Source organism: Camelus bactrianus, chromosome 11 (assembly GCF_048773025.1).
Source record: "Camelus bactrianus isolate YW-2024 breed Bactrian camel chromosome 11, ASM4877302v1, whole genome shotgun sequence".
Lineage (NCBI taxonomy): Eukaryota > Metazoa > Chordata > Mammalia > Artiodactyla > Camelidae > Camelus > Camelus bactrianus.
The window spans coordinates 69173684-69187295 of NC_133549.1; the positions used below are offsets into that span (position 1 = coordinate 69173684).

Genomic DNA, 13612 nt, shown 5'->3' on the forward strand with positions numbered 1-13612 from the left:
TATAACATCATCTAATCATGGAAGTAAAATCCATTGTAGTCACAGTCCTGGGGATTACACCAGGGGTGGGAAATCTATGGGGACATCTCAGAATTTTACCAACCACACTAGCTAAGACAGAGACAAGCAGAGAGAGCTTTCTAGGCGGGAAAGAAATGTAGGCAAAAGCTCAAAAGTGAAAGTCCACCGGGAATTTCTGGAGATGGTGACTATGTCTGTTTGTGGAGCCTCCAATAATAATAATAATAGCTCCCTTTTACTGAGGTCTCCTGGGTGCTTTACACAAATTCATTCACCAATCCTTATATCAGCTCTATGAGGGTGATATTATTTCACTTTTACAAGGAACAAAATTCAGGCAGAGAGAAGAAAAGCCTCTTGCCAGATTTCAGTCCCAATTAAGTTGAAAAGCTGGGATCACAGGTTGAGCTCTGGATGACTTCGAGCCTGTGCTCTCTGCACTGTTTAACTTGCCTGTCTGTGGGTCTGGGGGGAAGCAGAAGGCAGTAAGTTTGATCTGAGTCCAGTCTGTGGAGGCACTGATGCTAACGTGTGTTAAGAGGTGCCATGGAAGATTTTAGAGGGTTCATGTGAATTGTAGGGGAGGAAGTGGGACAGAAGTGGATATGGATGTGGATGGAGGGGAACACATCAGCTGGATGTGTGATGTGGTCTTTTAGGGAGGCTAATATGGCCAGTTAGGAGGATCCTGGATTACAAGAGTTGCAGGCAGAGACGACATGTTACAGTGAAAAGACTACTGTGTGATCAAGCCCCTGAATCTTGCTGCCAATTTGCAGGAAATTTACAGGACAGAAGAACATGTTAAACTTCATGTGAGTATACAATCAACAAAGTGGAGGCAGAATGAGGATCACAGGAAACAAATTGCATATAGTTCCATCACCCCAGTGCTACTACTACTAATGTGAAATAACAAGCAGAGAAAACAGCTTTGGTAGATGTGTTAAGACTAGACAAAATTTCTATTAGTTTTTAAAATTTTTAATGGAGGTGCTGGGGATTGAACCCAGGACCCTCGTGCATGCTAAGCATCTGCTCTGCCACTGAGCTATATCCACCCCCTTACTAGTTTTGATAAGCGGCTCCAGGTGAAATTGGAGGTCCCAAGGAGCTGTTTAGTAATTAAGAATCAGTCCTGGTCAGACCTAGGTAACCAGCTGTGTTAACTAGGAATAGGTTTGTGGGTATGCAATCAGTATAGCTACACAGGGCCCCAGAAGTTCAGAAGAACTTCATATTTGGGGTCCAATGCTCTGCAGTCACTGTCTTGATTCTTAATTTTATCTTTGAGTTTGTATTTTAGACGAGAAGTCCAATGGGACAACTGGAATGTGCACTGGGGGGCTTGGAGCTTCAGCTTCTGCGTGGCCCTACCTTCCACCACCTCCCTTGGTGGGTTTTCAGCAGCTTACTCTCCCAAGCTCTGGCCTCCTGACCCCACCCAGCCTCCCCAGCTCCTGTTCAGTGACCACTTCTGCCTTCTGCTCTGCCTTGGCCAAGGCTCTGTGTATGCTACCCATGATGTCTAGGGGTAAGACAAGGAGGTGGCCATACTCAATCCAATCTATCAATGCCACTTCAGTTGGTGGGGGTGAGCCTCTTGCCTTCCTTGATCCAGTTACCGAGAGAGTCTCAGGGTGGAGGTTGTAATACCTTTGGAGGTCACCCATTTGCTGTTGATTGGGAAGGGAGGCCTGTGGGAAGGGGAGATGCCTGGCTGGGTCTCCTTGTCCCTAGCTGGGAATAGCATGTCAGTCCAGCAACCGGCAGGAGGAGGCTTCAGGCAGCCAGTGAGCTGCATGGGCTCCCAAATTCCTGTGGGGGGAGGGGGACCTGAACTCATCCACAAAGTATCCCCTGCCCAAGGAGTGTGACATTAACTAGTAAATACGAAATACCATGACAGGTTGAAAGACCATCAAAGGAAGGAATAAGCTCTACACTTTAGTATATTTAACAGTGCTTTCTCCTACTTCCTGATCCACATTTTTGTTTTGCACTGGGCCCCACAAATTAAATAGCTGATCCTATGTGTAATCTTATAAATTACCAAGTACCAAATTCTAAGTTTCTTAGAATTTAAAGAGTACCAAATAAATGTTAGCTTAAAATTGAGAGATAAAGAAATCCATTGCCTATATGGACATGTGAGCAACAACAACAAAATGAAAGTATTATGAGAAGGAAAAGTGCAGAATTTGATAATATACACAGCAGAAACAGAGGAGATTATATATATATATAATATTATATATGTAAAATACATATATATATAATACTGGACAAAAATTGCACAGGGCAACACACATAGTTTAGTCTCTTGAGAAATGTGGAAACTTGAGAAATATTTTCATTTGACTAGACCATCTTCCGCTTGGAGGTACTCATGAAAGTGTTTTGTCTTGGAATGGGGAAGTTTAGACAAAAGAGATTTTGAGGTGAGGAAGACATTTACAAGATGTCTTCTACAAAGCATGCTGTGATTGAATTAGACAATTTGGTCTTATCCATCAAAATGTAAAATGCACATATTTTTGCATTTTCACTTCATTTTTAGATTCTAAATAAATACACATGTGCACAACAGAGAGGCAAGTCCCATGATGTTCATTCGTAATTGTTTTTCTAATAGCAAAGAACAGAATCCAACCGAAATGTCTATTATTAGGAAATTGTTTGATTTCATGCAATGGAATACCATGCAGCCTTTAAAAAGAATGAGGTAGCTCTAGACCTATATTTACCAATAGTGAGATAACCAGGGAATTTTAATTAAGGGGAGAAAGTATCAAGTTTCAGGAAAATGTTTAATCCCACTCACGTAGAAAATATATGTGTACAAGAAAGCAAGTAGAGAAAGGTCTAGAAGCCTGCACACCAAACTGTCAACAGTGAGTATCTCTTAAGGATGGGAGTGGGTGGAATGTGTATGTGAATGAATGAGACGCTCATGTATCTCTGTGCCTCATTGTTGTTCGAACGTATTACTGAGAGAAATGGAAAGAGTATTTTGAGGGCATCGTATGACAGGAAAAGTTTGGGAGCTGGCAGGGAGACCTATAGGTCAGATTCCAGCACCGCCCGAGGTGAGGAGACCCCGCCCCGCTGAGGTGATTCTGCAGAGGGGCGGAGCTCTGCAGAGCAGAGGCGGGAGGCGGCCCCGGGGGGCGGGGCCCCCGACTCCAGCCGCACGCTCCGTTCCCACCATGCCCTTATAAGGAGCGCCCGGCGTTAGGGCTCGGGAATCCGGTCGCAATCCCTGTGGCGCAGCCCCAGTCCCAGGCCCCTCCCTTGGGAATGGGGGCGGGGCGGGGTCTTGGCGGCGCGGTTGCGGGGGCGGAGCATCTCGAAGCGGGACCAATAGGTGTGGCGGCCCGGCTCTGAGAGGCGCTGCCATTGGGCGCGGCGACGCGAGGGGGCGGGGCACCCGGGAGGCTGGTTACGCTGAGGGAAGCCCGGACTCCGTAGTCGCTGCTCGGAGTCCGTCTCTCCGCGGGTTCCCGGTCCAGCCGTTCTCAGTTTTCTGTAGTCTGCGGTTCGCCGCCCCGCTAGCCGCCGCGATGCCGGTGTTTCATACACGCACGATCGAGAGCATCCTGGAGCCGGTGGCGCAGCAGATCTCGCACCTGGTGATCATGCACGAGGAAGGCGAGGTGGACGGCAAAGCCATCCCTGACCTCACTGCGCCTGTGGCCGCCGTGCAAGCGGCCGTCAGCAACCTCGTTCGGGTGAGCGCGCTGGGCCTGGGATGGTGAACGGGGGCGGGACACGTCCCTGGGATCCCAGCCCGCCTCGCGGCTCCTTTTCGCTGCCTGTGGCTTTGCGCGGGGGCTCTGAAGCCAGACCGCCACGGGTTTGAATCCTGACTCCCCCGTGCTGTGACCTTGAGCAAGCCCCTGCACCTCTCTGGGCTTCAGTTTCCTCATCTATAAAATGGGGGCAATCATAATAATACGGGTTTGCTGTGAAGGTTTGGCGAGGTGGTGTTTATAAAGTGCCTAGCGCAGCTGTAAGACCCATAGTAAGCGCTCAATAAATGATTGGTATTAGGATGTCGGATAGCCCCTTTCCGTCAGCGGGCTGTCTCCCCTCGCGTTGACAGCCTTGCTCTCAGCTCCTGCTTAGGCCTCCCCAGTCTGGCTTCTGGGCTGCCGGGTTCTTCTACTGATACACTGCCTTTCCTTCCAGAGATTCTTTGAGCCACGTCGTTCTCCTTTCTAATACTTCTACCCCTCGCCTTGAGACCCGCTTCACCCACCACCCCTCCCCAGCGTTCCCCGCGTCCAGCCCTTTTGTCCACTTGTCTTAACTGGCCACTCGTCTCTGTTTCCTCCCTTCCTGGACATTCTACTTCTGCTCACACCTCCGGCACTTACAAACACCGGGTAGTTTCTTTATGCAGTTATTCAGGACCTCGAATAATCCCTTTTCCCCTTTCGCTTAACCCAGCTGTTTTTAATTTTCAACCCCCTCCCGTGGAGATTTCCACCTGGCTTCTACCTGCTGTCAAACGGCTTCCTCCCACTGGGGCCTTTCCAGACTCGGGGACCCTCCTCCTCGGCCCCTCCTCCTGGCAGGAAGCAAGATGGAGCTGCTGGGAGAGGCCTGTGGAATCTGGGATCTGCGGCCCCTGCCGGAGGAAAGGACGGGGCGTCTCCTCCCCGAAACACAACTTTCCTAGATGCCTAAGTGGCTCTGCAGACCCATGTAGCCCACAGCTGTGACTAATAACCGAGGTGGTTCCTGGAGGAGGCGGAGTCCATTTCTGAAATAGGAAAAGAGGTGCTGTGACCAAACTCCCAACACTCCGCTGGCTAATATCACACTTTTCTTTCCTACACTGAGTGGGTGACTCAGACTGCTGCTGCCTGTGAGGAACAACTTTGGAAAAAGTTCATACTGTTTCCCCCTTGAGCTGTGTAAATAGTGTGTCAGGGTAGTTAGGAGGCTGGGAGGCAACTGTGGGTCTGGGTGGGGCTTGGGTTACTTATCTGATTAGAGCACTTTAATGCACTGGAGGCCTTTCAGCAGCTGAAAGTCTGGCTCAGTCTTCGGGGCCCCTCCACTGTTCAGTAGACTGGTAACCAGGAGGACAGTACAGACCAGATTCCTCATCTGCCTTCTGTGTGGGTTTAGTAAGACTCTATTCAGAAAGAATACTGTATTCATTCAAAACGTCTAGTTCTACATTGTTCTTGTTCTTTTTGTAACTAAGTTTAATCTAGGACTCCAGAGTACATTCTTATGTAGTGGTGTCTAACATGGCTGCATTCCAGGCCTCCATTTTTCAACAAATAGGAAACAATGTAAAGAGACAAGGTAATAGTGTCCCTCCAAGGAGTACTTCAGGAAATGAAATCTTAAAACCACATGTTGCACTTGGAACAGAGCTACTGTAGTCTAGGGGCTGATATCTGGTTAGGCTATTTAGAAAAAAGTTATTTATGAGCTTCAGTGCATGAATTAATAAGAATTGAATGTCTGCTTTGTGGGGAGCATTTTAATAAATCAGTGGTTCTCAGGTTGAGATGTGCATCTGAATCAGCAGTGGGGCTTTTTAGAAATAGAGATGTCCAGCTCCCACCCCAGACTTACTGAGGAGCTCTTCAGGGGGTCTGGTGGAGGCCTTTGAGTTTTTAGGAAGCTTCATAGGTGGCTGTGATACACTCCCTTAGTTAGGAAAACACTGTACTAGATACTGACAGACAAATGCAAAAAAAAAAAAAAGAGAGAGAGACCAGCCATAAGCTGAAAACAAAATTATGTATAGTTACATACTTCCCAATACATTACAAAAGAAGGGACTTGAGATTGGAGGTAGATAGGAGTTAGCAGAGAGATAGTGGGGGGGGGGGATTGGGCTGATAACTAGTCATGAACACTGGTGCTTGTGAGTACGACACTTCTAAGTTACAGCAAGTTGATTGTCTTGGCTAGCTCAGGAGGCAAGTTGGAAAGAAACTAAGATCAAGTTGGTGCATGCCATATGGGCAGTTTAACAGAAGTCCAGTAAGATGAACAAAGAGAGTGGGCAGGAGAGGATGAGGGCAGTGTGGGAGGGAGACTGTATAGATTGTGTTGTAGAGAAGCCAGAGGACCTGCTCATTGCTTGGAATTCTGGGTGTCAGTTGTGGCAATTATATATATATATATGCTGAGTACTGTGATGAATCCTGTCAAGTTCCCAGCTAGATTGTGTCTGGAGAACCAGCCTTGTCTGATAAGTGTGTGCTCTCCAGATGCTCCCCTCAACATTGGCACGTGGGGTGGCTTGATAAGTATTGTGGAAGGGAAGATGCAACTATGGGAAGGGAAATAAATTAGGAGACTTTTAAAATTGGTTGGTCATGAAGAAAACGAAGGCCTGGACTTAGGGTGTGACAGGGAAAATGGATCAGGAATTAGAACAGTATTAGAAATATAGTAGAAGAAGAATTAGTCGAGCTTGTTAATAGAACTCTCAGAAAAAAAAATGCAATATTACTATAAAATAATGAAACTAATTTTTGAACAAATGTTTTGGAATTTATGCAGTTCACATTTTTTTTTTCAGTTATCATGGGAGATTATATCCTTATTCCAGTGCTTCTCTTTGGGAATTTCTTACAGATTATTTACAAACATATGTCAAATTAATTTGATTTTGGTGAAGAAAATTTTATCTGAAGTGTGCATTCCTTATCTCTGCTACTTTGTGTACCATTCCTGAGTCTAAATGACTTTTGGACCTTTCCAAAATTAAAATTTACCAGGTGAAGATGAAATTCTGCATTGTTAAACAGTAGTTATCCACTGATCAAATAGGTATTTATTGAGCCCCCCTTTTAATGTCAAAGCAATAAGTATGATACTGGGCAGAGTAAATATAATACTGGGTTGAAAGTCCTAAGTGGCTTGGAGGAAGAGAAGTACCATGGAAGTTCAGAGGAAGGTAAGTTTCCTTTTCATAAGAGCATGGGGACAGCTTCTTAGAAGAGGTGACATTTGAACTGGCTTTAAAGATGGGTGGGATTTGAACATTTAAAGATGTGGTAAGAAGGGCGTTAGGAGTGGAAAGAACTCAGACAAAGGCACAGGATCATTGAGAATCTAAGGATCAAGTTTTGACTGAGGGCATCATTAAGCAAGACTCTGCTGAATTTACAATTTTTCATTTATGTTAAACAAAAGTAGTCTGGTCACTATATATATGTATATATAATCACAACTGAGTCATCACTTTTACCCCACACTTAGGGAGAGAATAGGATGTGAATATTTATTTGCATGTCCTTTTTTCAACTCGGGATCCTGAACAAGACCTTTTTTTTTTTTAAAACAGCTTTTTGATGTATAATTCACATACCACACAATTCGTTCATTTAAAATGTACAATCCAGTGTTTTTTTTTAGTATATTTAGAGTTCTGCAATATCACTACAACTAATTTTAGGACATTTTGTCCCCTCAGAAAGAAACTTCATACCTATTAGCTATCACTCATTCTCTCCCATTCCCCACCACCCCCACCATATGCAACCACCAATCTACTTTCTGTCTCTAGATTTGCCTATTCTGGATATTTCATATAAATGGAATCATAAAATATGTGGCCTTTTGTGTCTGACTTCTTTCACTTAGCATAATGTTTTCACGGTTCATCCATGGTGTAGTATGTATCAGAAATCCACTCCTTTTTGTTGCTGAATAATATTCCATTGGATAAAAGAAGGCCATTTCAACACAGTGATTCTGATACAATAAGAAAACAAGGAGCTGGCCTAGGAGAAAGAAGGATGGGAAAGGAAAAAATAGAGGAGGGGTACAAGTTCCAAGGGGAGGGTTCAGTAAGCAGTGTGAAAAATTCCGAACTCTTAGACTGCCCGTCTTGTAGCATGGTATATAAATTTGTCTTTTTTTCCCGCATTGAAATGGCCCATAGAAATCTCAGTCTTTGTGACCATATAGTCATGCCAGTTTTATTAATGGGGTTCAGACATTGCCTTTTCCATTGCATCTGAGGGCATGTGTTGCAACTCCTCCTGGGGCTCATGAAATATTTATTTTGGGAGTTTTTGTGCCCTTGACTTTTATGAGCCTCACCCGTATATCATACCCTGTTGGGACCAGCTCTGGGACAAATAGCAGCATTGTCTTTACTTTAAACTGATAGATGGCAAAGACTGTTCTGCTCTTAAAAAGAGCTCAGCAATTTTGTCATTTGTAAATCATCTGTATTAACATCTGAAAGTATTCTTTAATTTCTTTTGGTTGATATTGGACTTATTTCAGTTAAAATAAATAACAATGATGTTTGGGTGACAGGCCTGTGGGTGATTTTTTTCCTTAATCTGTAGTTTCCAGTTTTTCAAATGGACATATAAATTCCCATATTAAGGAAAAATTAATAGAGTAAATAATAAGAGTATTTGTATAATCCTTTATAGCTTATAAAATGCTTTCATATATATAATCTCAGCAATCCTTTAAGGTAGGTATTGCTATGGTCCCAATTTTACAGGTGAGGATACTGTATGTAGATCAGAGAAATTAAGTAACCTGCCCACAGTGGCACAGTTAGTGGTGGAGCTTGGAGTCAAACTCTGTTTCTCATACTCTGGATCCTCTGCTTTTTTGACTCCACGATTATTTGTTCACTTAGAGCAAAGTTGTTAAATATCAGTGGAAGTTTTCCACCTTGAATCAGAAGCAAGAAGAATGCTGTTAGTTTCCATTTGTCCTGGACCTGGCAAGGTTACCCGTTTGAAGCCTGGCTTTGGCATGGCCTGTGTGAAGGGCCTATATGAAAAAAATGATGTGAAGGTAGGGTTCTGTTTCACAGTGACGTTCAATTTTGTAGCATTAAAAAAATAAAGAATAGATACAGATCAGCACAAAGTATTTATGCCTACAAAACAGATAAAGACATTTTATAGTATATATGGCTGCTTGGCTTGAAGCCTATTAGAACTAAGTAGTATTTAAAGTAGCTTTGTAGGATTTCTATTTAAATAGTATTTAAAGTAGGTTTGTGCATTCTTGAGGAATCATGAAGTTTCATTTGAAAGATTCTGTCTTTAGATCAAAAGAGAGACACGAATGGGACTTTGTTCCTATGATACTGAATATTTGCTCATATGATTGAGAAAGGGAAGAGTTTTGGAGATTGTATGTTTGTAATTTTAATGGAGCCCCAACTTAAATATTTGTTTCTATATATTGACACAGTGGAAGGTTGGGCTTTTCTAAAGCTCTTTTATAAACAGCACTGGTATAACGATAATAAAAATAAAAGTTCTTTTATATTTTACAGACAAAATAAAAGTTACATTTTAGGGACAAAATAAAAGTTAAAGTCCTGTGGTGTCAACCCCAGTATCTTAAGTTGACTCCTTTTGTTACAGTCCAGGAGTAAGGGCAGCATTAAGGTGACTGCTTTTATGGAGATGGGGGGGACTTATTTGGGTTTTAATGTTTCTTGTATATTTATTCAAAAAGTAGTCTAGTCATTTTATATACTTACTTAATTGCTGCATATATATATATATATTTATATATTTTATTTATTTATTTATTTATTATTTATTATTTATTATTATTATTTATTATTTTAAAAGCTTTCTGACAAATTCCTGGCCTTATGCTGGTGCACTTAGGAAGAGGATAGGGTCGGAATTTCTTCATTATCCGCAGGCTACAGTCTAGCATAGCATGCATTTGTTCTCCTGTGACAGTCATCATACTTGGTCAGGGTTTGTCTTCTCCACTGGATTGTAGGTTTCTCCCTGGCAGGGACCATGTCTATTGTGTTTGCTCCTTTGTTTCCAGTGTCAGGCTGGTCATAGGTGTGCAGTAGAACTTCTTTTTCCCCAAATAAACATATATATATAGCATTTCTTTCTTTTTATGTGCAAAATATTGTAATAGGAATTTTTGTGCAACAGATATTTTCCATCCCCAGCTTGCAAACATCTGGTGATTGTTTTCCCTTAATATTCTGTATTTTCCAGTTTTTAAAATGAACATATAAATTCCTATCTTAAGGAAAAATTAATAAGGTGAACAATAAGAATATTTGTACAATCCTTTATAGTTTATAAAATGCTTTCATAGATGTAATCTGTATTTGAACAGTCTCATCAAATTTATAATGGGCTTTGTCTGAAACAAGTAGAATATATACTAAGAGGGAGGAATGAATGGCTAACTGCCCATTGTTTGAGATAACAAAAGTGTCCAGGCTATTTTGGGTTGTGGTTCTCTGTTTCAGAGTCATTTCAACTATGCAGGCCACTTACTAAATTCATAATGTGAGAATATGTTGTCTCCTATCTGAAAGTGGCATTGGGATTTTGCATTCTTTTTGAATTGAGAATGTCTTTTTAAAATTTAATGATTTAGACCAGGTGTTGATATATTATTTGGAGCTCTGCTGGTTATAGACTATGTGGTATCAGACTATGAGTCATGAATTCCTCATTAAAAGATCTTTATTTCCCTGAACCGTATGGCAGGAGACAAAGATATCATAAAGTTGATCTGCTGCTTTTTTGCTTTCTGGTTGATCTGGGCCCAGCCTTTTCCACTGAACCTTATGTCATGGTCATGACAGTGGCTTATATTTTTACATAATAAACCAGCATTAGAGCAGTATCAAAAGAAGTAGCAGTCCATAAAGAGCAAATGTCAGAGGTTAGCTGGTATCACAGCAAGGTTTCTCTCTGGGATAATGCTCTGTGCACAGGACTGTTGCTGGGGAGGGGCCGTTCTATCCATTCGTATTGCTTTCAGGCAGCTCTGCCCTTAAACCTTGCCATCTAGATGAAACTAGAAGAAGAAAACATAAATTTCAGCTTTGTCTTTTTTAAGCTTCAACAGCCTTCAGTGCTGTGCAGTATAAATACTTGAGAGTGAGCTTTAAGGAGTGAAGTTCGAATCTGTAATAGGACTCTGACACACCCAGAGATGAAAGTTGATATGTGGGAGGAAGGACCTCCCATTGGAGGCTTTCGTCTGTCTTTCTGTTCCTTGTCCATTGGACCCGTAGAATTCTTGCAGTACGTGTTTGGGTGTATTGGGCCGTATAGTTAAGTTTGTGTAACGTAAGTTTTGAGTTATCCAGGTGCCTGCTTCTCTGGTTTTTTTCTGTCATTTTTGTATTTATTCAGGTTCCACTGGGAATGGTTATGGAGAGGAAGGCTATCTTACCTGTTTCTTAATAATTTACAAAAGGGTTTATTAGGAAAGAAAGTTGAGATAAATATATAAGTAGGGGATTTTTGTTCACTTGTTTTATCTTTCATTTAACACTAAATAATATTAGTGAACAACACACTACCAGTAATTATTTTTTGTCACGTTGAGGCTTCATATAGTCTTTCAAAAAGAACAAATTTTTTCTTGTTACAAAAATATTACATTTTTGGTGTTGAAATTTATAAAAATCTATCTTTAGTCACAATCTTCTGTTTCTCAGCCCTTTTCAGTCTATTTGAACTTGGTTTGTCTTTTTGTCTTTTCTCTCTGCTCCAAACCAGTTTGTGTTTACCTAGCTATAAATACAAATTTAACTATATATAGATGCAGCATCTCATATCCTTTTTCACCATTAACACCCACCCTCCCCCAAACCCTTAAATTCACTTTCCTGCTCAAGAATTTGGAAAGAAAAGTGAGGAAAGCCAGTCTGTTTCAACACCCCCTGACTTTCTCTGTCTTGTGCTGTGTAGGGAGCCATTCTGTATTTAGCTAACTGCTGGTTTAGTAAGTGTGGAATGAAATAACTTCAAAATGATGGACTAGATCCTGAGAGAACGTCTAATCTCAGTATACTTGTTAAAAGTATGGGGGTCTTTAAGTTGATTAAATATGTTTAAGTATGTACATTATGTGCAGACAGAGGGATAGAGTATGATACAGTCGTGGATAAAAGGGGACTTGTGTCATTCGACATGGGAAGTTGGGGATTCATCACCTTCTTTCCAGTCCCTTGGTAAAGCTTTGTAGACTTTGCGTCCTTGTACTGCAGGGCATCAGCCTTTGGATGATTGATTTGATTGTGTTTGTGTTTTCCCCTCCCTCCCAACTCCCTAGGGTGTCTCCCTTTAAGACTGTTGGTTTCTGGAGGGCAAGGACTGGCTTACATTCTTCTTGATATTCTGGGTGCTATGTTTATCCCAGTCCCTGGCTCACGGTATTCCTTTGATAAGTGTGTTGTGCTTTGGTACTCACTATTCCCACTGGTCATTCTAGGCTCTTTCATGATGACAAGGATAGCTCACTATCTCCTTCCTCCATGGGATGGCCTGGGGATTCTCTTTTCCTGTCCTCAAATGCTGCTATATACAGATGCCTATGTAATCACAAAAAGAAACGAAGATTCACAAATGTTATTCTATTGTGTTTGGTTACATATTTGGACCTTTAGATTCACAAAAAATCTGTCACTCCTATCAGAAGTCAGCTCATTGGACTGGTATGAGTACAGGAGGTGTGTATGTACAGAGAATGAGAGGTAGTGAATCTTAGAACTAAAAATGTTTATAAATGTCTTTAAGTTGCAGAAAATAGAGTCTTTGGCCCTTAGAGAATTCCCCACTGATAAGATTTCCAGTTGAATGACTTTTAAGGGTAAAGTGGCTGAATTTTATTGCAGTTGGCCACAAGCCAAGCCAAAGTCATTCCTTCTTTTGAAATAAGCTTAACTTATTCCCACAAGTCGGCTTTCTGTGAAAAAAGGAAAAATGGTACATTTGTTCTCAGAGTTGAGAGTTGAGGAACCTCTGTTATGTAGTTTCCCTGGATTTCCAGCCTTCTCTCTGTCCCCACCCCATCCCTTGACAACTGGCTTGGCTCGTCTTTTATATGTAAGGTGGACAACATGTTTTTATTCATTTAATTCAAATAGATAAGGGTATATGAATGTGCTGGTTAATCTCTGGTAAAACTAAAATTTCTTATTCTACTGCTCTTCTCCCCAAATAGCAAAATTAGTTATCACAAGCTAGTATGTACATCACGTTCCAAACGACGGTAGGCTATATAAGATGCAGTCTCTGGCCCCAAGTTGTTAAAATACAGATGAAATTTATGATCTTATAAATGATTTACCTTATCTGCATCTTCTCCACCAGTGAAATTGTTGCAAAATTTAAATGATTTATTTTAAAAGATTGTGTGCTTGTACTCTATGTACAGTTTTTATTCTTTGGAGCCATGGAGAAAATGTGAGTGGGCCAGCAGCAGAACAGGCAGATTGTGGGCGTCACGGTCAGGAAAAGACTTTTGAGCATTGGCTTCAGCTGCCCTCTTCTTGTGGTTCTCTGGGCACACTGGATTTTCCTTGTCTGCAAAGCACAGTGCTTCTTGTGGGCCTTCACATGTGCTTTTTCCTCTGCCTGAACCACTCTTCTGTTCTTTGCTTGGTAATTTCTACTAACCCTTGACTTCCATATTAAATGTCAATTTTTTTGGGACACTGTCCCTGATTCTACCTCCAAAACTATGTTAGTTCCCTCTCTTATTTATTTTTTTTTCCTTATTGTGCTTTTCATAGTTGTAAGCAATTATTTGTGTGATTATTACTTCTTTAACATCTTTCCCCAACTAG

General features: G+C 41.7%; 1 protein-coding gene across 4 annotated transcripts in view; it reads left to right on the plus strand.

Moving 5' to 3' along the window:
• The first annotated feature begins 3466 nt into the window (after positions 1-3466).
• The window catches only part of VCL (vinculin), a 91675-nt gene continuing 81529 nt past the window's right edge, over positions 3467-13612 (plus strand). For 2 of the 4 annotated variants that reach the window (XM_045522791.2, XM_010963148.3), the window contains exon 1: positions 3467-3752. In XM_045522791.2, the coding sequence (XP_045378747.1) occupies positions 3585-3752 (168 nt within the window). In that variant the 5' untranslated portion in view covers positions 3467-3584. The remainder of the gene's footprint in view (positions 3753-13612) is intronic. The other 2 variants (XM_045522792.2, XM_010963149.3) reach the window with 1 other exon arrangement.